Below are 22,796 nucleotides of genomic sequence, written 5' to 3'. Positions count from 1 at the left end.
ACTATAGTGTCCATTTCTTAGGTAAAGAAAAATACTTTGAAATGTTAAATGATTTGCTCAAGGTCAAATGACTCAAAAAAGTTGCTACAAACTGAAGTCTGCTAAACTGGGAATCAGCACTTTCCATCAAATGACTATGTTTATACTCAATACCCCATAATGACCTATATGCGAAAAGAATCCTAAAAAGAGTGAATATATATATATATATGTATGTGATTCACTTTGCTGTACAGTGGAAACTAATACAACACTGTAAATCAACTATACTCCAATTTAAAAAAAAGACTATGTTCAAAAACTGTGTTACATATAAGTGCTAAGTGTTGATGAGAAGAGAAACACAAATTGGGCAACAGCAAGCGAGGATGGTATAATGGAAGGAGGGGAGGGGCAGACAGTCTAGGCAAAACAAATGGCATCAGGAATGAATATTAAAGAGACATAAAGGCACTTCTAGTAAATGGCAAGCAGACTAGCTTAAAATAGCCCATCCATTTTGAAAGGAAATAAAAATTAAGCCTGTGACATTTAGAGAAAGAGGACAGAATCAGGAGGGCTGCTTCAGGGCTCAAGATGCTGTTGCTGCTGCTAAGTCACTTCAGTTGTGTCCGACTCTGTGCAGTCCCATAGATGGCAGCCCACCAGGCTCCTCTGACCCTGGGATTCTCTAGGCAAAAAGACTGGAGTGGGTTGCCATTTCCTTCTCCAATGCACGTATGCTAAGTCGCTTCAGTCGTGTCCGACTGTGCGACCCTATGGATAGCAGCCCCAGGCTCCTCTGTCCACAGGATTCTCTAGGCAAGAACACCGGAGTGGGTTACCATTTCCTTCTCCTTCAAGATGCTGCTGCTGCTAAGTCGCTTCAGTTGTGTCCAACTCCGTGTGACCCCATAGACGGCAGCCCACCAGGCTCCGCCGTCCCTGGGATTCTCCAGGCAAGAACAATGGAGTGGGTTGCCATTTCCTTCTCCAATGCATCAAAGTGAAAAGTGAAGTCTCTCAGTCGTGTCCGACTCTTTGTGACCCCATGGACTTCAGCCCACCAGGCTCCTCCATCCATGGGATTTTCCAGGCAAGAGTACTGGAGTGGGGTGCCATTGCCTTCTCCAGTCAAGATGCTAGGCTCAGGCATTTAGATTTTATAACAGACAACAGGGAGTTACGTAGTGTCACGAACCAAAGATGACAAGAGAACCCATTTCATATACTAATGCAAATTCTTTTATAAGGAAAAATGTTTTGGCAAACTTTCAAAATTTTAACCAATACCACGGGACTGAGTTGTGAACTCTTTACTCTGCCAAGCAATCAGCAGAAGAACCCATAGGTGTCTGTACCTTTTTTGTGGTCCTTAGATGTTTATGTGCATGCTAAGTCACTTCAGTCATGTCCTACTCTTTGTGACCCTATGGACTACAGCTCACCAGGCTCCTCTGTCCATGGTATTTCCCAGACAAGAATATTGGAGTGGGTTGCCATGCCCTCCTCCAGGGACCAAACCCCTGTCTCTTCTTACCACTAGCGCCACCTGTAAGATTAATTTTGTCTACTTTGTGTTTTTACCTGCCAAGTAAGCCACGCTCTGTGTATTCACCTCAAATTTGTCACAATTTCTGTGTTTATTAACCAGAGCTAGTAGTGTATGCAAAATTCTGACTGTTCTTGCAACAATGGCAGGTGAAGGATGCCTGTATCCTAGAAAAAATAAAAACAAACAAGAAGTCAATTCTTTCTTTCAGTAAGCATTTGTTGAATTCTTATTCTGTGACTAGCAACTCTGCAAAGAAGAGAAATATATAAGGGGGAACTCCTGCCTTCTGAGACCAGCCATTGGGGAAGGTAAAATATACACATATGTGAACAGTTAATTAATTACATACAGGATTAAGCACCAAAAATGTGCAGAACAGAATAATGCTCCCTAGAACACTAAGGTACCTCAGGGAGAGGAAAATCAGGAAAGATGATAAGTGTTTCAGATCTTCTATTCCCTACAACAGCACAAGGATTTTTTTTAAAAACCTATTATTGTAGTTTTAAGATATGCTTTGAAAACATGGTTTTATCATTTAATTTTTTTTCTAGTTAAAGGAAAAAACCTTATGATACAAGGACTATATGCTCCCAAAGGTCAAAGAATTGGGTTGATTAGGGGGTAAGTTTGATTTCTGGACAGCTTTTAATCACTAATGCAACTCCATTTAAAACAGGGGATTTGTATACTGGAAATATTTCATATTCCTTTAGAAATACAGAATAAGCAAGCACTTTATCAGCCTAGTTGCAATTCATCTCTTGGTATCCTGCAGTAAGTGTAGTATCTTTTGAGCAATCCCTATTCCCTTTAGAGATTAAAACGGTCAATATTTTTTTGCAAAGATTTCATAAGGTGGTGAAATAAAATGCATACATTCACACCAGTGTATGTGTGTGTGTGTGTGTACCTGGTTAAAAACCTGGGGGAACCTCTATGATCCCTCAAGCCTAACAATCATTTAAATTGATACAAAACTGCAGATTCAAGTTCTAGCTTGAGTCTCTAATTTTGGCCAAATCTAAAACCAGCAATTCATGCTAGCTACTTATCCCAGGCTATACTTTACACTGCTTTTGCTTCTGACTCACCCTATACGCCATTTCTGTTAACTGCAGTTTTGGGCCATGCCCGTACCAGATTAATCAACCAAAGCTAACATTCAGTGAAGTCAGAAGTAGGGAGTAAAGTCAGATGAGTGACTGAGGGAGCTGACTTTGAGGAATAACTGGAGATCACTGCTGTAAGTAATACAGAAATGTGGAAGTGGGAGAATGGGGACCAGAGGGCGAGGTCCTATGGTATGTAATAACAGGAGTCAACAACAGTAAATTAGTAACAAGTTAAGACAATCTCTGGTCAAATCTCAAATTTCTAACATGAGTTACTCAAATAACATTTATTAATTTGTCTTATTTTGATAACCAAAAAGATACTTAAGTATCATTAACTAATAAAACAGCTATTAGAAAGTTCAGTACTTAGAAACTGTGTAACAATCAACTCCCTTGCTTTCTAAAGGAAATTTGGTATTTGATATGGAAATCAGGCTCTATTAAAATACATACTAAACAAAACATAACTCACTAAGACATATAGTTTGCATTTAATGTAAGACATATGGGGCAAATTATATCAACTATTTTAGTTACTTCTGGCTTCTTGATACTATTTCATAAAAATATTTTGACACAAGGCCTCTACCTTTTAAGAGATGTCCAACCAGTGCGAAGTTAAAGTTAGAGTTGAAATTGAGTCCAACAAAATGATCCATTTGTTTGCAGTGCCATTCCAGAGGGTTCCGGATTGCCATGAACACTTCCTCTGGACTCTATTAAAAATAATCATGAGATGGTTGATGGGTTCACACAGGAAGGATCACTTAATTGGTTTTTGTTTGCGTTCAACAGCTATGACAAGGTCAATAATCCTTTTAGGTTGAGAAAAATTATTTTCAGATGACTACAAAATACCATAGAACATTTAAGGTACCAGAAATAAATTAGTGCAAAAGAGTCAAGCATGTAGGGAATAAGGTGATGGAAGATACAACGGCTTTGATTTATAATGCAAAATAAGTGACTGTCAATTTATATCCTGGTGACTTTTAAAAACCTATACTGTTATTTTAAATAAGACCATGCATTGAATTGTAGCTGGCACTTTGTGTACTATGACTGGACACTCAAGAGAATGAAGAGAACTCATATCTACTGAGTGCCTGCTGTATAGAACAGTGTTAGATACATTAATGTACTGAAACCTTAAAGCAATTCTGTGTAACAGATATTAGCTCCATTTTACAGATTGATCGATTGATTGATATATCAGTGAACTAAACAGACAAAAAGTACTAGCCCTGGAGAATTTGACAGTCTAGTGTGGTAAAACAAAGAACTGAAACTCAAAAATGCTATGTAACTTGACCTCTAAATTAAGGTATTTAACAATATTTCCTAAAGTGTGGTTTCAGGAATACCTGCCTTAAAATCACTGACGATGCTAGTTCAAGGGTGGAAAGTACTGGGTTCCATCTCAGAATCATGGGAAGTGGTAAGGCCCAGCAATTTGCTTTTTTTTTTTTTAAAAAGCCCTGTGATTCTCTTATACACAGAGATTTTATTTTAAAGCAAAAACTGAAAGTACTTAGGGTCATGTTCAGATCTGTCTAGGTTTCTACCTCAAAGAAAGAAAAACATAGACTATAAAATAAATGTAGAGAGATGTTTAGAGTAGCATTTTCTATAATAAAAAAAGATAACAGACAAACCAAATGTCCATTAATGGGCAAGGTTAAATACGTTGTGGCTCATGCATTCTGTAAAATACTCTGCAGTCATGAGCAAGAATTATACACACACACACATGAAATTTTGTGTGTGTATATATATATATGCTTTAGAAAGATGTTCATATTGTTAAAAAAAAGCAAGTTGCAGAATATTACATAAATATTAAAGTATTAACTTACTATAAGTTCAATGTATATATATATTTTCAGCTTTACTGAGGTATAACTGACAAAATTGTAAGGTATTTAATGTGTACAATGTGATGATTTGAAGAATGAATGTATATCCTTTCACATATACATTTCTCCCATTAAGTTAATAAACTATCACTTCACATATTTATATCCCATCCCCTCTTTTGGGGGAGAACATTTAAGTTCTCCTCTCTTAGCAAATTTCAATTATAATACAGTGTTATCAACTATAGTCATTAAGTTAAATAATAGATCCTCAGACCTTATTCATCTTTCATTCTGGTAACTTTTAACAAGCTTTATTAATGGATTCCTAGTATCCTGAGGCATTTGGAGTCAATATTAACTTCTGCTAATGGGTCTATTTTGGCAATGAAAATGCCAAGGCAGATATTCCTAGACAAACACTTCACTCACAAATATCCTATATTCATACAAAAGGCCAAAAGCTAGCCATCTCTCTGACCACCACTGTCCTAAGACCACTCCAGAAAAGAGCAATGGAATTAGGAAAGAGAGATTCTAGTTCCAAATCAGATGCACAAACATGAACAAGTTACCTGACTTCTTTGTTCTTTTCTATCCTATAAAATGGATGATAAAACTTCAAGATAACTTCTACATCTAAAATTCTGCTTCCACATTTCCCAGAGCCCCAGCTATTGTGGGTCTACACTACACTACTATTTGGAAGACAAAACAAACAATGCTTAGACCAGGCATCTTCACACATAAAACCAGGCTCTGGTCTGTTTCTTTCTTCTCACAAGGTCTGTTAATTTTGCTTTAAGCAAATCTCTTATTATATACACCTATCTGTCTTAAAATTCCTCTCTTTTCTCCTAGACGCTTCTCTTTTTTTCCTCCAAAGACAAAATGAATATAATTTCTTACTATTGTATTTCTTTTACTATACTCTGCAAACCAAAACCCAATCTCAATCAAAACTAAAAGGTTTTAAGAGGGGTGGTGATGGTATTAATATGTTTTAAAGTGGGATTAAGCAAACAAAAGACTAGCATAATTAAATATCCAAAAGTTTCCTTTAGACGCCTTATCTGCTTCTAATTATACCTATTTCTCATTAAGTACCATAATTCAATAAAAGTGAGCTTATTTTTAGATTATTTCTTCATGAAGTGAAGTAAGGGTGGGGAATGCTAACCTTTACCCTTGGATTATGAAATTACAATTAATGAATGTACAGTGCATAAGACAGCATAGAGCCTAGCAAGGTAGCTATTATTATTACTCAATATTTTTATCCTTATTCTGTTTACCAATATTGGGCAAGTACTGTTTTTTTTGCTATTTTTATATAAAAAAGTATGCAAAGTTTAAACCATTTTATGAGCTAGTAAGGAATATATTCACAACCAGTTACACAGAAATTCATATTTAAAGATGGATCTCTTCTAATTTTAAAAGAAAACAACAACAAAAAAAAGGAGACACTCTAACATGCATAATTTAGAAACACCAACCGAAAGCTTGTTTACCTTGTCATTGAATATCCTGAGACTGTCTAAGGTGTGCAGGTTTTGTTCCAGAAGTGCAGTGCCTGCTGAATACAAGTTGACCTCATCGAGCTGTAGCACGGCTACAGCAACCCAAAAGAGGGCTTTGTGCAGAGGGGAGTCCTAGGCAGGGGAGACGCACTCCAGGTTAGTAAGATACACCACCGTCTCATCAGAACACACTGTGGTATACAAGAAATCATGCGTGTGCGCTCAGTCGTGTCTGACTCTCTGACCCCGTGGACTGTAGCCCACCAGGCTTCTCTGTCCATGGTATTTTCCAGGCAAGAATACTGGAGTGGGCTGCCATTTTCTACTCCAGGGAATTTTCCCGACCCAGGGACCGAACCTGTATCTCCTGCACTGGCAGGTGCTTCTTTACAGCTGAGCCATTGGGGTAGCCCCTTAATAGAGTTTATCTAAAAGTTCCTATATCATTTATGCTTTCTTTCCTTAAAAGTTTCTTTAGTTGAGTTACTTTCCTTGCTTACAAATTTGTAACAGATATAACAACACTTTATTTAACATATTAAACCTAGGCACAATGAAAATATTATGCTTAATATTTTAAGCATGTCTATATTAATTAGATCAACAAATATTAATACCAGGTACTTAATACTGAATATTTCTTAATTCATGTGAACCTGAAATTCACTTAGGTTAATTTCTCTTGTATTTAGAACTGCTTGATTTGCAAGTGCTTATTTTTCTTTAGGCTGGTTAGGTTAGAGCTCATTTTACAAATTAACCGCAGCAATATTATCCAAAGAAACATACTGAGACGTACATATATCCAAACAGACACAGTCAGAGATATACCTTCATTTTCTAAACTTAGTCATGAATCAAATATGACAATATAAAACAAAATGTGAATAAGTTGGAATAAGAAAATTTAAAAGGCTTCTTTCCTCCCCCCCAACTCAGTTTCAGCAATTAAGAGACAGTCTAGATAAGTGATCCAGAGAGCTCTGGGTCTCAAGGCACAGGGAGAGAAAATCAGGTTCTCCTAGTAGGAGTTTCTGCCCTCAGGACAAGAATTCTAAAGAGAGATTTTTTTTTTTTCCTTCAAGCTTTCTCTACTGTTTTGGGAATTAAATTGGTTGGGGGTCAGTTAATTTTCTACTGGCATTGGGTAATAAAGTGGTGCAAATGAAGTTTCATAATTTTCACAGATACTCCCTTTTTTTTTAAGGGTTTTGAAAAGTTGGTCAGCCCGTGTAACAAGAGTGTTTTGTGTGTCACTCAGACCAACCTAGACTGTCTTTGACAAAAGTAGCTAAATCCTCATCTAAGCCTTCTTTAAAGGTGGAGTTAAGCAAAAGGATCATTTTAGTTGTTAGAATGACTCAAATGTCAAGCCAGAATATTGCTTAAAACCTTTTCCCCCCAATCTTCCATAATAGTTTGGATTGATTCATCTGATCTTTGCTTGCACTGTTGAATCTTTGTCCATTTATGGTTTTTGGAGAAAGCTCTGACATAGGTTTCAGTAATTTCTGAGCTAATTCCTTGTATTTGGTGCAAGCTTCTGGACTATGTGATTCACAGTCCTTTAAGTGGTATTTTCACCTTGCTTTCTCTAGTCATTGCCTTGTTCTGTTTTCAGAAACTAACATCTGCATTAGTTGATACAGATCTGAAAACCTGGGCTCATAGGTCCAGATGGTCAATTAAAATTCCTTAACAAATCCCAACGGATCCTAGCTGGGATTGGGAAATTCCTTAGCTAAACCCCTAAATTCTGTTCGGATCCAGGGTGTATAGGTAAGCATCGAGGATGATTAATTTCTCCCTGTAATAGGTTTCTCCTTAAGGGAGGTATAATCACTTCTGAATTTTTTTTATCCTCCTTTGCTGGGGAAAGGTGAGAAGCAGGAGGCAGAAGAGCTGGAAGACTTTTTTAAAAACCATCTGGGCCAGACGCATTCCATTCAGTTTGACCTTACAGTTAGCATTGCACAGCGTCTTTTTCTAACTGTGCACACAAAAATATCAATTTTGGAATAGCAAAAGAACCCCAATTTGGCCATTTTAGAATGTTTGTAGAACATATAGCTCAAGAAGAAGAACATACAGGTCTTTATTTCTATGTAATCTCTCTCAATTTGGCGTATCTTTGTACTCAATTCACAGAATACAACTTTAGAGTTGGAAGATAATACTATGCCATTACTTAGTCAATTTATTAATGTAGAAACATAATGTCCAGATGTTATACAGATGACCTGCCTGAGGTCACAAAGCTGAGATGAGCTCAGACCATCCTAAAACAGTGGCTGCTATTATCTTATTTCCTTTAAACATTATCTTCACTTAGCACCCAAACTCCTTTGATTATCAGGTGTGCTTTACCCCAGCTTTACATTTCTCCACAACAATGATCACCAACTAACGTATCATGTATTTTAATCACTTTATTATCTAGCCACTCCTCAACTTTCGCATTCATTCCAGAATTAAAGTTCCATGAAGGCAGATAATTTTATTGGCTTTGTTCAGTATTATATCTCTAGCACCTAAAACAGTACTTGGCACATAGCAGATGCTCAACTGGATGAAAGAATTAAGCATTTATATCCATCTTTCCTTTAAGCACTGATAAGCCAATACCTAAGCACTTAAGAACATATTCTCCATCCTTACTCTTCCTCTAATGTAAATAAAACAACTGAATTTTAAGGTAAGACATTCTACTTTAACTATAGTTTTTTCTTTATAATTTCTCTATCCATCTTATTTTCTGAACTCTTTGAAAGAAAATAACATTTAACACTAACACCCAAAATAAATGCACTCATTTTCTACACAGTAATTACCTTATTAAGAAGTGGTTGTAATTTGGTTAGTGCTATTACTGTAGCTTCTATCAGAACTTGACTGTTGTAAGTATCAGGTCCTTTTAAGCAACTCTCAAGAGCCTTTTAGAGAAACAGAATTTTTATGTTACTTTCATTGAAACAAAACATTTACTCCTAAACTGAATTTCAGAATTATTTCAGAACAATTCTTTATTTAATAAGTGCGAGGATTATTTCCAATGCTGTGGTGATCTTGGTAGCTAGTAAGCACATTTGGAATCTTTTTAAGAAGTATTTCTATATTATATGCTAATATAGGAAGTCAGGCATTGTTATAGCAATTACAAATTACATAATTTTACACAAGGCTAGTCTTTGTGGTTGTTGTTCAGTCGCTAAGTCGTGTCTGACTCGTTGCAACCCCATGGACTGTAGCCCACTAGGCTCCTCAGTCCACGGGATTTCCCAGACAAGAATACTGGAGTGAGTTGCCATTTCCTTCTCGAGGCGATCTGCTCCATCCAGGGATCAAACCCGCCTCTCCTGCATTGCAGGTAGATTCTTTACCACTGAGCCACCTTAGAAAGGTAAGGCTCGTCTTACCATCTAGTAAAATGCTTATAATAAAACAGTAAGAGTACCTTCTGCCAAAAGAAATACTTAATTTTTTTAAGATATCTTCTCTAGAGAGGCTTTACTTCAAAGAATTATAATAATCAAAACCCATTTTTAAAGATTCAATAAACAACATATAAGATACTTTATTAAATTCAAATTTAAATGTCCCTTAGAAAAATTCAAGATATAATTTACAACTTGGGAACCACAAATATTTGGGAAGAGGGGGGGAAGTACCTTGCTGAGGATACGGATAATCTGCTTTATCTGCCCATGAGATACTCGTTTGCTAATACAGCCAAAGACAACAAGAGCTCTCGGTTGCAGGGACGGGTTATACTGGAATGCAAATCTACAATTAAAAAATTCAAAGAGCTTATGAAAACCTTTGTGTTTATATATATACATATAAATACATAGAATAATTACTTAGAATATCAATTATGCAGTAATATCTATCTTTTCAACAGTACACATACTTTTGCAACTTAAATGTGGGACATACCTTTGTGCTAGTTCTGTCCATTGGTCCAGCCACTTGCATGTTGGAATATCTCTCATACATGCCTAAAAAAAAGATACTCTAAATATATTTATGTACATAAATATTTCTAGAAAATTCTAAACACAGTCTATGGGAATGTTTTTATTTAAGCATTAAGTGCAAAACAGAATAAAACAGTATTTCTTCTATACAGTACCAGTGGATTTTTAAAAATGAGTTTAGCTTCTTATCATTTTGCCTTCTATACCTCCATGATCTCCAACAAAGCCTCTGTGACTGTCTCCAAGGATGTCAAAGCAAAAGTCTCCCTCTCATAGGAGCCAGGAGAGAATGACCTGTCCCGGTAGCTGGAGCGGAAGGCAATGACAGCAGCTGACTTGACTTTGCTAATGCCAAATAGCAGGTAAAATTTCGGTAATGAGAACTCTGTCAAGCTGAGTCTCAAAACTTGCTTGGTCTCTTCTATAAAAGACAAAAGGAACAAGTAAAGACTTTAAAGATACAATTTTTTTTTAAAAATTCTAGTGTCACATATTTTATTATGAATTTATAAAATTTGAATATCATATCAAATTACCTAACAGTGCTCCCTAAATCAACCCTCTTGATACATTAGCTTCATGTTCATCAATTAACTCCCTATCTACAAGAGATGGCAAGAGTGAATGTCGACATTCTAGGAATCAGCAAACTAAAATGGACTGGAATGGGTGAATTTAACTCAGATGACCATTATATCTACTACTGCGGGCAGGAATCCCTCAGAAGAAATGGAGTAGCCATCATGGTCAACAAAAGAGTCCAAAATGCAGTACTTGGATGCAATCTCAAAAACAACAGAATGATCTCTGTTCGTTTCCAAGGCAAAACATTCAATATCACAGTAATCCAAGTCTATGCCCCAACCAGTAATGCTGAAGAAGCTGAACGGTTCTATGAAGACCTACAAGACCTTTTAGAACTAACACCCAAAAAAGATGTCCTTTTCATTATAGGGGACTGGAATGCAAAAGTAGGAAGTCAAAACATACCTGGAGTAACAGGCAAATTTGGCCTTGGAATACGGAATGAAGCAGGGCAAAGACTAATAGAGTTTTGCCAAGAAAATGCAGTGGTCATAGCAAACACCATCTGCCAAAAACACAAGAGAAGACTCTACACATGGACATCACCAGATGGTCAACACCGAAATCAGATTGATTATATTCTTTGCAGCCAAAGATGGAGAAGCTCTATACAGTCAGCAAAAACAAGACCAGGAGCTGACTGTGGCTCAGATCATGAACTCCTTATTGCCAAATTCAAACTTAAACTGAAGAAAGTAGGGAAAACCATTAAACCATTCAGGTATGACCTAAATCAAATCCCTTATGATTACACAGTGGAAGTGAGAAATAGATTTAAGGGCCTAGGTCTGATAGATAGAGTGCCTGATGAACTATGGACTGAGGTTCATGACATTGTACAGGAGACAGGGATCAAGACTATCCCCATGGAAAAGAAATGCAAAAAAGCAAAATGGCTGTCTGGGGAGGCCTTACAAATAGCTGTGAAAAGAAGAGAAGCAAAAAGCAAAGGAGAAAAGGAAAGATAAAAGCATCTGAATGCAGAGTTCCAAAGAATAGCAAGAAGAGATAAGAAAGCCTTCTTCAGTGATCAATGCAAAGAAATAGAGGAAAACAACAGAATGGGAAAGACTAGAGATCTCTTCAAGAAAATTAGAGATATCAAGGGAACATTTCATGCAAAGATGGGCTCGATAAAGGATAGAAATGGTATGCACCTAACAGAAGCAGAAGATATTAAGAAGAGATGGCAAGAATACACAGAAGAACTGTACAAAAAAGATCTTCCGATCCAGATAATCACGATGGTGTGATCACTGACCTAGAGCCAGACACCCTGGAATGTGAAGTCAAGTGGGCCTTAGGAAGCATCACTACGAACAAAGCTAGTGGAGGTGATGGAATTCCAGTTGAGCTCTTTCAAATCCTGAAAGATGATGCTATGAAAGTGCTGCACTCAATATGCCAGCAAATTTGGAAAACTCAGCAGTGGCCACAGGACTGGAAAAGGGCAGTTTTCATTCCAATCCCAAAGAAAGGTAATGCCAAAGAATGCTCAAACTACTGCACAATTGCACTCATCTCACACGCTAGTAAAGTAATGCTCAAAATTCTCCAAGCCAGGCTTCAGCAATATGTGAACCGCGAACTTCCTGATGTTCAAGCTGGTTTTAGAAAAGGCAGAGGAACCAGAGATCAAATTGCCAACATCCGCTGGACCATGGAAAAAGCAAGAGAGTTCCAGAAAAACATCTATTTCTGCTTTATTGACTATGCCAAAGCCTTTGACTGTATGGATCACAATAAACTGTGGAAAATTTGAAAGAGATGGGAATACCAGACCACCTGACCTGCCTCTTGAGAAACCTATATGCAGGTCAGGAAGCAACAGTTAGAACTGGACATGGAACAACAGACTGGTTCCAAATAGGAAAAGGAGTACGTCAAGGCTGTATATTGTCACCCTGCTTATTTAACTTCTATGCAGAGTACATCATGAGAAACGCTGGACTGGAAGAACCACAAGCTGGAATCAAGATTGCTGAGAGAAATATCAATAACCTCAGATATGCAGATGACACCACCCTTATGGCAGAAAGTGAAGAGGAACTCAAAAGCCTCTTGATGAAAGTGAAAGTGGAGAGTGAAAAAGTTGGCTTAAAGCTCAACATTCAGAAAACGAAGATCATGGCATCCGGTCCCATCACTTCATGGGAAATAGATGGGGAAACAGTGGAAACAGTGTCAGACTGTATTTTTTTGGGCTCCAAAATCACTGCAGATGGTGACTGCAGCCATGAAATTAAAAGACGCTTACTCCTTGGAAGGAAAGTTATGACCAACCTAGATAGCATATTCAAAAGCAGAGACATTATTTTGCCAACAAAGGTCCGTCTAGTCAAGGCTATGGTTTTTCCTGTGGTCATGTATGGATGTGAAAGTTGGACTGTGAGGAAGGCTGAGCGCCGAAGAACTGATGCTTTTGAACTGTGGTGTTGGAGAAGACTCTTGAGAGTCCCTTGGACTGCAAGGAGATCCAGCCAGTCCATTCTGAAGGAGATCAGCCCTGGGATTTCTTTGGAAGGAATGATGCTAAAGCTGCAACTCCAGTACTCTGGCCACCTCATGCGACGAGTTGACTCATTGGAAAAGACTCTGATGCTGGGAGGGATTGGGGGCAGGAGGAGAAGGGGACGACAGAGGATGAGATGGCTGAATGGCATCACTGACTCGATGGACGTGAGTCTGGGTGAACTCCGGGAGTTGGTGATGGACAGGGAGGCCTGGCGTGCTGCGATTCATGGGGTCGCAAAGAGTCGGACACGACTGAGCGACTGAACTGAACTGAACTGAACAAATTCGTACTAGGAGAGCAACACTGTCAACCAGTGCTGAGTTTTTAGCTTAAGTGATAACTTAAAGAGTTTCCATGAAAAATGTGCATAGAACATCTCAGCTGTGGCTTGAGATGGAATGAAAGTAATTCATTCTTTTTCTATTTCGACTGTATTTCATGTCATTACTATAGATCTAAATAAGCAGCTTGGTGTGAAGGCATCGTAATATTAATAAATAAATAGGTAATCTAGGCTAAGTCAGGCATTGTTATAGGTATAAAATGGGGAAAGGATTTGGTAAAAACACACAGTGCTTTCCTAGAACCTACCACTAAAATGAAGCTGTGAACAAGTACACAGAGAGTGAATGATGTTAATGACCAATCCATGTGTGGAAGCTCTCAAGGAGAGTGGCCCTGTTGCTACTAAGAAAGTAACAACGTGGAAGAGGTAGGGGAGATGAGCTGCCACGTCCAGGGAATTGTTGAAGGACAGCATTAGCATGTAGCGAGCCAGAATGGCAATGTCATCCCACATAAGATGTTGCTCTAAAGTAGGAGTTGGAGATAGGCATGTCTTGTCAATTATTTTGCACATCCTTCCAATAACCTGTAAAGAAGCAAAAAAAATTTTTAAAAGGGAGCTAAAAAGTTTTATCACAAAAAATTTCTTTTTAAAATGATTGTTATAAAACAAAAAACCTCCTGATAAAAAAACCCCAAACAGATACATCAAACCATAGCCCAGAAGGCAAAGGAAAAGTGATTACCTTGCTTGAAACCAATTTCACATTTCCAGAAGCCAAAGCTACAGCAGTATCTGCCATCACCTCAGCCTTTATTGATCCTAAGCCACCCGTTGCACTGGTTTTGATGAAACTGTCTAGTACAACATCAAGGAGGTCTGTAATCTAGTGGAAGAGGGAAAGATTAACTTATGTTTTAGCCATTCTACCAACTTAGTTTTTAACTTAAAATTAATTCAAGGAGCAGTCCAATCAACATGAAAATTCTGGTTTACCTGAGGCCTCCACAACACTAGGTTTTATTTAGAGACTTGTCAGAAATTTATCATAAAATATCCAGAAAAGGATGAGAACAGTCACTCAATTCCTTCAGAGACTGGTATTCAAAAATTTAAAATCTCTACATATATTATTTTCGTTCACTTTTAAAGCACCTCTGTTCTCTAAGACAATAGTGTATCAGCAGTATAAGGTACAATTATTTTAAAATATAAGAAATGACATCAAGTACTGAAATGTTTTGCAGAGCTACAAAACTGGCTCCAAGGTCATTTAAAATAATGTGGAGGATTTGCAGCATTATCTGAATAAGGGTATTGCCTCCTTAAGTGATTACTTTGAAGAAATGGTAGCATAATTCTTATCAGATAGAAATTACATTATACTATTTTAATATTGGCATTCTTAAAAATGAACTATAAGTGAGAGCAGGAGGCCCAAATAACATCATTAGCAAACATTTACTGACACCTGTGGTATACAGGATACCAGAATATACTATAATGCACTACTTATGAGAAATAGTATCAGATTTTCACAGTTAAATTCTACATGCAGCCATCCCTTGGTGTCTGTGGAGATTAGTTCCAGGACCCCCTGCAGATATAAGTCCCTCACTTAAGAAATGGCATAGTACAGCTGGCCCTCAACGCCTGTGGGTTCTGCACATTGAGGACTCTGTGGGGCGACTGTAATAACGCTATGGAGAAGAGTGCTAGAATAATTAGCTTTTCTCTGGTTCTGAGACACAGACTCCTATAGTTCTGAAGTGGATCAGGGATTAGGTGGGTGTCTGGCATGCTTTTTGAAAAAGGGAACTGTCTTTTCTATAGCTGTATCCCTAGTGCAGTGCTTTGCACAATGTGGGTATCAAATTAATATCTGTACCAAGGAGGTACTAGATAAATATTTGAGAAAACTCAATACCTGCCCAAGGCTCCCCCATATTTTTGCTTGAATAGATGGATACATCTGTTTCTCGTTTATGGTCATTGTTATCAGCTTATCAAGAATTGCAGTAACTCTCTGTCGCTTGGCATCATCGTTGTGCTTACAAAAACGTACTAGATTTGATAGCCATGGAGTCATGTACTCCAAACAAAGGTGTTTCAATTCAATACCTGGGGGGAAAAATTACATTATTAGCACAGATGGTCCACAAAAATGACATCAACAATTATTTCAAAATAAAAGATTGGGAGGAAAAAAGGTAAAAGGAAAAGACCATAACCTAGAATCAGGCCTGGAGAAAAGAGACTTGGCAAATATATTACTGAAGGCAGAGATGAAGAAAGAGAACAAGCCTTAAAGAACGTAATCTCCAAAGTCATTAAGCCGATTTTTGAAAAGTTTTATCTTACTTTTCTCCCTTTTAATAGCTTCTCTTCTAGTTAAAAATTTTCTCACTTTATTCTCATTTTAAAAGGAATATTGGTAATCATAGGAACTTTGATAAACAGAGAGTATCATCATAAAAATGAAACTGATATCAATATACTGGTGTCTCACTTGACTTCTCCATAGGCTTTCAAATCTATGCAGAGATACTGTATGTAACCCATCCCAACTTCTCCACAAAAATTAGGGTTATGCTACATACAGAATATGTTTTTTAATTTACTTTTAATTGGAGGATAATTGCTTTATAATATTGTGTTGGTTTCTGCACACAGTATGCTCTGAATGTTTATTTCACTATGTATTATACTGAGATTTACTCAACATTAAAAATTTTTCAAGGAAGGACAATTTGTAACTTTTTATTTTGAAGTAACTCCGAACTTACAAAAAGATACAAAATTAATGCAAAGATTCCTCTATATAACTTCATCAAGAGTACCCAAAGCATTTTTTAATCATGTTAATATACATATATATATATTAATATATATATATATATATATAGCATGCTGCTGCTACTGCTGCTAAGTCGCTTCAGTCGTGTCCGACTCTGTGCGACCCCATAGACAGCAGCCCACCAGGCTCCGTCCCTGGGAGTCTCCAGGCAAGAACACTGGAGTGGCTTGCCATTTCCTTCTCCAATGCATGAAAGTGAAAAGTGAAAGTGAAGTCGCTTAGTCGTGTCCGACTCTTTGCGACCCCATGGACTGCAGCCCACCAGGCTCCTCCATCTATGGGATTTTCCAGGCAAGAGTACTGGAGTGGGGTGCCAGTGCCTTCTCCATATATAGCATAAAACCTGCCATTTTAATGTGTACAGTTCACAGGAATTCAGTATATTCACATTGTTGTGCAACCATCAACACTATCCATTCCAGAACATTTTAATCTTCCCAAATTGAAATTCTGTACCAAAAACATTTTTAATGGCCTCATATTATTTCATGATATGTAGATTACATAGAAGAATAATGTAATTGGTTCCTCAGTGTTTACTTTTAGATTGCTTCAGCGTTTTGCTATTGTAAGTAATGTTAAGTGAAGCACAAAAGTATGGAAAATAAATCTCTGGCAAGAGAGGTGATAACAGTGGTTACTCTTGGTGGGGAATGGATTGCCAGAGAGGAAATTTCTGGATGCTGGAAATGTTCCATATCTTGACCTGGGAGATGGTTTTGTAATGTATTCACATGTAAAAATTAATCAAATTATTTAAGATTTTGGCACTTTATTGATGATAAGATACACCTGAATTTTAAAAACCTAAATAAAAAATAATGCTATGATAAACATATGGACATTAATTCCTTAGGATAAATTCCTTAGGAGTTATGAGTCCAAGAGCTGTAAACATCTTTAAGGTTCTCCATATCCACGTCCAAACTACTTTGTAGAAAACTTGCTCCTGTTCACAATTCCAAAGACATCAACACTGAATTTTTTTAAATCTTTCTTTGCCAACATAGGTCCAAATAGTCAAAGCTATGGTTTTTCCAGTAGTCAAGTATGGATGTAAGAGTTGGACTATAAATAAGGCTGAGCACTGAAGAGCTGGTGCTTCTTAACTGTGGTGTTGAAGACTCTTGAGAGTCCCTTGGACTGCAAGGAGATCAAACCAATCAATCCTAAAGGAAATCAGTCCTGAATATTCATTGGAAGGGCTGATGCTCAAGCTGAAGCTCCGAGAGTTTGGCCACCTGATGTGAAGAACTGACTCGTTAGAAAGTCTCTGACGCTGGGAAAGATTGAAGGCAGGAAGAGAAGGGGATGACAGAGGATGAGACAGTTGGATGACATCACCGAATCGATGGACATGAGTTTGAGCAGGCTCCAGGAGATGGTGAAGGACAGGGATACCTGGTGTGCCGCAGTCCATGGGGTTGCAAAGATTTGGACACGACTGAGTGACTGAACAACACTTCTTTCAGTTTGAATTTCTTCAAATTTGTTAGTGAACTTTCACCATTTCCTTTGCTTCAATCTATTACTTTTTTTGTTTCATAAGTCCTTACTCACCCAGAAAGCAATCAAATATTATTCCTCTTTCTTAAATGGTTCCAGTTTTTATATTCAATTCTTAAAAATAGTTAGAACTTATTTTGGCATCATCTTGTGGTTTGGGGTTAAGATGAAGACCCAACTTGATTCATTTCTCAGCCTCATTTCTGAAGTGATTTAACCTTCCCCCTATTAGTCTGTGTTACTTATTTATCAATATGCTTCTCTTAAAGTGATCTGATTGCTAACTTTTGAATACTCATTTTAATTACTGTTTAGTTCAGTCACTCAGTTGTGTCCTATTCTTTGCAACTCCATGGACTGCAGCACACCAGGCCTCCCTGTCCATCACCAACTCCCAGAGCTTCTCAAACTCAGGTCCATTGAGTTGGTGATGCCATTCAACCATCTCATTCTCTGTTGTCCCCTTCTCCTCCTGCCTTCAATCTTTCCCAGCATTATGGTCTTTTCTAATGACTCAGTTCTTTGCATCAGGTGACCAAAGGCTTGGAGCTTCAGCTTCAGCATCAGTCCTTCCAATGAATATTCAGGACTGATTTCCTTTAGGATTGACTGGTTTGATCTCCTTGCAGTTCAAGGGACTCTCAAGAGTCTTCTCCAACACCATAGTCAAAAGCATGAATTCTTCAGCGTTCAGCTTTCTTTATGGTCCAACTCTCACACATCCATACTTGACTACTGGAAAAACCTTAGCTTTGACTACAAGCCCCTCTCAGTTTTTCTTTCCTTTCAATATTTTCTTAGCTATTGTATTTTCAAGTGAAATGCATAGCATAATCATTTAAAGCTCTACCTCATTCTTAATCCTCAACTCTCACAGCTATTTTAAAGGGACTGAATTGAATTATAATAATCTGGTAAGAACTGTTCATCCAGGAACACAATACATGTGTCCATTCACTCAAACCTTTGTTAATATTGTCTTAATAAAGCTTTATACCTGTCTTGTTTTGTCAGTTTTACATGTTTTCTTTTTAGAGTTATAATCCTACATCTCTTGCTGTAAAAATACACAGTGATCTGGTCTTACTGAATTTCCAAAGCTTTCAATTAACACAGAAAAGTCAAGAAATGTGTTTGAGTGTATTAAAAAGTTTTATGTATTATGGAGAGAGAAAGGGAGGGGAAGAAAATGTCAGGAAATAAGCTGGAAGAAGAGCAACATTTATATTACTACAGGTTCTGAAGATGGATAGACATAAAGAATAGATGTTAAATTTACATTTACAAAAGGCAAGTCAGGAGTTGACTCTGGACCTTGTATTTCGTGCCACTGCATTCTCCATGAACTATACATAAACAATAAAATCACAGTTCAAATTCAACCTGAAGTAAAGAGAAAATGACTACCCCCCTAAAATCAAGGGGACAACATGGATATTTTACACATTTGGAATAACCTGCTAAGAAGAGAAATACGCTAATCTCAAACATGGTATGAAAACACTTTGTAAGTGGTGCAGAGACACAGAAGATATCAAAATCTTCCCACTGTGCATGTATTGCCAAATTTTTGTGGATTTCTCAATGTGATCTACCACAAAGTTTCTTCAGTAAGACAAAAAATAAAAATAAGTGGAAATATACTAAAGATTTCATTGGCAAATTTTGAAATGAAAGGACTATCTTTGAATCTTCTTAGAATCGTTGTTAATATTAAAAAAAAATCATTACTTACTAGATTTGCTAAATCCAGAAATACACTCTTCCAAAAATTCTAGGGTGAGGTGTGGCTCATTGGCTGCCAGGGTCTTACTAATAGAGACAATAAAGAGGGTGTTGTTGGCTGGGATACATAAACCTGACGTCTCTAGTAACTGGCCCTCAATTTTTAAATTAAAGGTACAAGTTAAGGCACACAGAAGATTATAGGCAGCTGACCTAGGAGAAAACACAAATTAAGTTGTTTTAAACTTTTTTCTTATAATTTCAAAATTTTAATAACATACAACTTATGATTCTGTTACCAAGCATAGATCAACTATTTAAAAATTTTATGATCGATCGGAGATAAGATTTTGTAATTCTATGGTAAATCCCAAATACCCCGCAATCGTATTTTTTTAAAGGAAAATTCTCCACATAATCAGAAGAGAACTCTGAGGCTCCTAACGACAGCGAATATAAGGCCTTTCTAAAAGACATTCCACTGGGATATAAAATATGAGAATTTTACGGTCTTAAGATCAGTCAATATGAAGAAAGTCAGAATAAGGCACACCATATTTTCAGTGAGGCCAAAACTCAAATTGTGGCTCCCCTGCTCACTAGATCCAGTTATGACCAGGAGCACAAGAAATGAGATGGCCCTCATAAAATTAGAATGCTAAAATGTTTCATTAGAATCTACCAAATTTCTTTCTAGGTGTCCTACAATTTATACTACAAACTAGAGGTCAAACAATTTTTTAATATAATTAAGTACCTCCCCCCACGTGCCATTTTTTCCTTAAATGAACTCCTACTATTATACATAAAAGCACTGAATTAAAAAAAAATAAAGAACACACAAACCATAATATATATCCAGGTTCCATCAGAACCAAAGTCTTCCTTATAAATGTCTAAAAATATACTTAAACAATTTAGGAGATAGCTCAAAAAACTCAATTTTTAGATTTAGATTTTTCTCCCCTATCCAGCAAAACAAACGGTTTGCTCAGTGAATTTCAGGTTTTCCTTACCTCTGAACTTTCATCATGCTAGTATATTTATGTAATAACCACACAGGGGAAAAAGCCACTGAAATATAAGTCTGCCTCAAGGCTTTTTCTCTGGAACAACAGGCTTCAGCAAAAAGCAGAAGCTGTCAGTTTGCTTTATTTCACAAGAGAAGAATACAGGCTCATTCAAGCTAATAACTGTTAGAAGTCTGCTAGCACTCTTCTATGAGGAATTTGGAACTAGACATTCAAGACAGACATAGCTCCATTTTCCTAAAATGAAAATATTAACCTCATTGTTTCTAAGTTTGTGTATCTTTTATTAACTCCAAGGAATTCTGAGTGATGCTATTTGGACAGTGACTTTCACTCTGTTATTTCAACAGTTATAAAGAACTGGGATTCCTCAAACTGGGAGTAGGTGTCACAGACTCCTCTCAGATAATGAAAGGTAAGCATATGTGAAATTTTGTGTGTATTTTCTGGGAGTTCATGGACTCCATGAGGACCGCCCAGGTAAAGAAATCTTGCTTATTTCTTTTCCTGTTAAATTACGGAGGACGTGGAATTCTAAAAAGCCCATTTATAAAACTTGAGCTATATTATACCCTAGGGAAGATTTTCCAAAGCCAAGAATTTATATCTGTAAAAACCTGATAGTCCCAAGGTACTTGGGGCAAAAAATTATCTTAACATGAAAAGGAGAGGGGCAGAAGAGGGAAGTGGTGTGGAGACACTGGCAGAGAGAGGAAAGGGTGGGGGAGGGGTGGGGGGGAGTTGGGAGGAAATATTTGTTAAACACAAACTATTTGCTAGATGCTATGCTCTACTACCACACATTTATTAAACTTTTGTAAGTTTACAGGAAGGCAGGGTTACCCTTATTTTTAAAAAGAGGAAACTAGAGCTCATCTGCAGAACTTCAGTACCTTGACCAAAGTCATACAGAGCAGCAGGTCTAGATTTAAACCAAAACTCCTGATGCCATAGGCCCTGTCCTTTCCGCATTCATTTAGATACTAAACCTAACCAGATCCAATTATAACTCTGCTCATCTGACATTTATATTTGTCTTAAGCTCTCTTTCAAGAATTTTGTTAAAGTCACACAGTTGCAGAAACTATGTAATGTTACTGAATTACTGAACATTAAGCCTTCCTTTTCAAATAATGATAATCTTACTTGACTGCAAGGGAGCTGAATAGTGATGTACTTTTAAATATGGGAAAAATTAGAGAACTCAGAAAAGGAGAAATTTTACTTAGAAGTAGACTTTAAAAAAAAGAAAACTTTTTTTAAAAAGAAAAACAAGCAAACAAAAAATCCCCCCCAAAATGGCCATGCTGTTATGTTTCAGATGAAAGCTGAAAGAACACTGGTTTGGTATAAGTCACCCTATTCAGATTTACATAGTTCACGTGTTTACCTACTTAGAATGCCTGCTAATCATTTATAGTATTAAGGTAGAGGCTGCCTTAAAAATTTATTAATTGATCTCATTTTAAAACCAACAAACTTTAAATAAGATTGAAATGAGTTTTTAAAAAAACCTACCGTAAACTAGGGTCTGAACTGCCTAAATTAAGTAATGCAATATTGAGTAGTGTCCCAGGGACGTCTTTTGGCCGAATCTTGGTGTGCTGGGGAATGGAGTCTGGTTGCGACAGCTCCCAACGTGTCCGGATGTGAATGATAGACTGAACAATGGCATCACACTCCTGGTGCATGAAGGTGAGCGGTGTGCCCTGGTTTGCAATAGTTAAGGTGAACTGGTTCTCGTCCACCAGGCAGATCTCTTCAATTTCTGAGGCATAATAGATATCATTTAGAAAGACTGATTGCCCCAGGACTTTTGTTCGCTCTGCAGAGGTTACTTGAACAGCAGTAGAACCAACCTGGAAAATGTCAGCAAGAGGGTAGAGTAGAAAAGGATTAAATTTCATTATGTAGAAATCTGAGAGGTTTCAAAAACCCACCAACCAAACAAAATACCATGTTTGCCATTTAAAGAAGAGTTACCACCATTATATATTCAAACAGGTTCAATAATGATTGTGATAAGTGCTGTCAAAAGAAACTGAAAACATCAGAAAAAAATTTTTAGTTTTTAAAAGCTTGAGATCCTATGGATAATTACAAATTTAATCCTGAAGGTTCACGTTCATCCTCTGCTAAAAAGCATGTAATAATCAAAAGAAATCTCAATAGGTAGTTCCCACTCCTCATATATTCCTGCCATTTGACAGATATGCAGCAAACCGCCCACTCTATACTACTCTCCTGCCCCCAATACAACCTGGAAATTATATTAAGTGTACA

General features: G+C 37.2%; 1 protein-coding gene across 7 annotated transcripts in view; it reads right to left on the bottom strand.

The window, feature by feature from the left end:
• Window positions 1–22,796, bottom strand: part of NF1 (neurofibromin 1) — a 257,559-nt gene that overhangs the window by 24,825 nt on the left and 209,938 nt on the right. For all 7 annotated transcript variants that reach the window (XM_070390401.1, XM_070390396.1, XM_070390403.1 and 4 more), the window contains 12 exons: window positions 22,032–22,372; window positions 19,493–19,695; window positions 15,322–15,515; window positions 14,140–14,280; window positions 13,700–13,979; window positions 10,215–10,429; window positions 9,968–10,029; window positions 9,700–9,814; window positions 8,863–8,964; window positions 6,023–6,163; window positions 3,242–3,368; window positions 1,567–1,698 (listed from right to left, as the gene is read on the bottom strand). In XM_070390401.1, the coding sequence (XP_070246502.1) occupies window positions 1,567–1,698; window positions 3,242–3,368; window positions 6,023–6,163; window positions 8,863–8,964; window positions 9,700–9,814; window positions 9,968–10,029; window positions 10,215–10,429; window positions 13,700–13,979; window positions 14,140–14,280; window positions 15,322–15,515; window positions 19,493–19,695; window positions 22,032–22,372 (2,053 nt within the window). The remainder of the gene's footprint in view (window positions 1–1,566; window positions 1,699–3,241; window positions 3,369–6,022; window positions 6,164–8,862; window positions 8,965–9,699; window positions 9,815–9,967; window positions 10,030–10,214; window positions 10,430–13,699; window positions 13,980–14,139; window positions 14,281–15,321; window positions 15,516–19,492; window positions 19,696–22,031; window positions 22,373–22,796) is intronic.

Source organism: Bos mutus, chromosome 19 (genome assembly GCF_027580195.1).
Source record: "Bos mutus isolate GX-2022 chromosome 19, NWIPB_WYAK_1.1, whole genome shotgun sequence".
In the NCBI taxonomy this organism is placed as follows: Eukaryota; Metazoa; Chordata; class Mammalia; order Artiodactyla; family Bovidae; genus Bos; species Bos mutus.
This window is presented reverse-complemented; position numbering and strand designations above follow the sequence as displayed.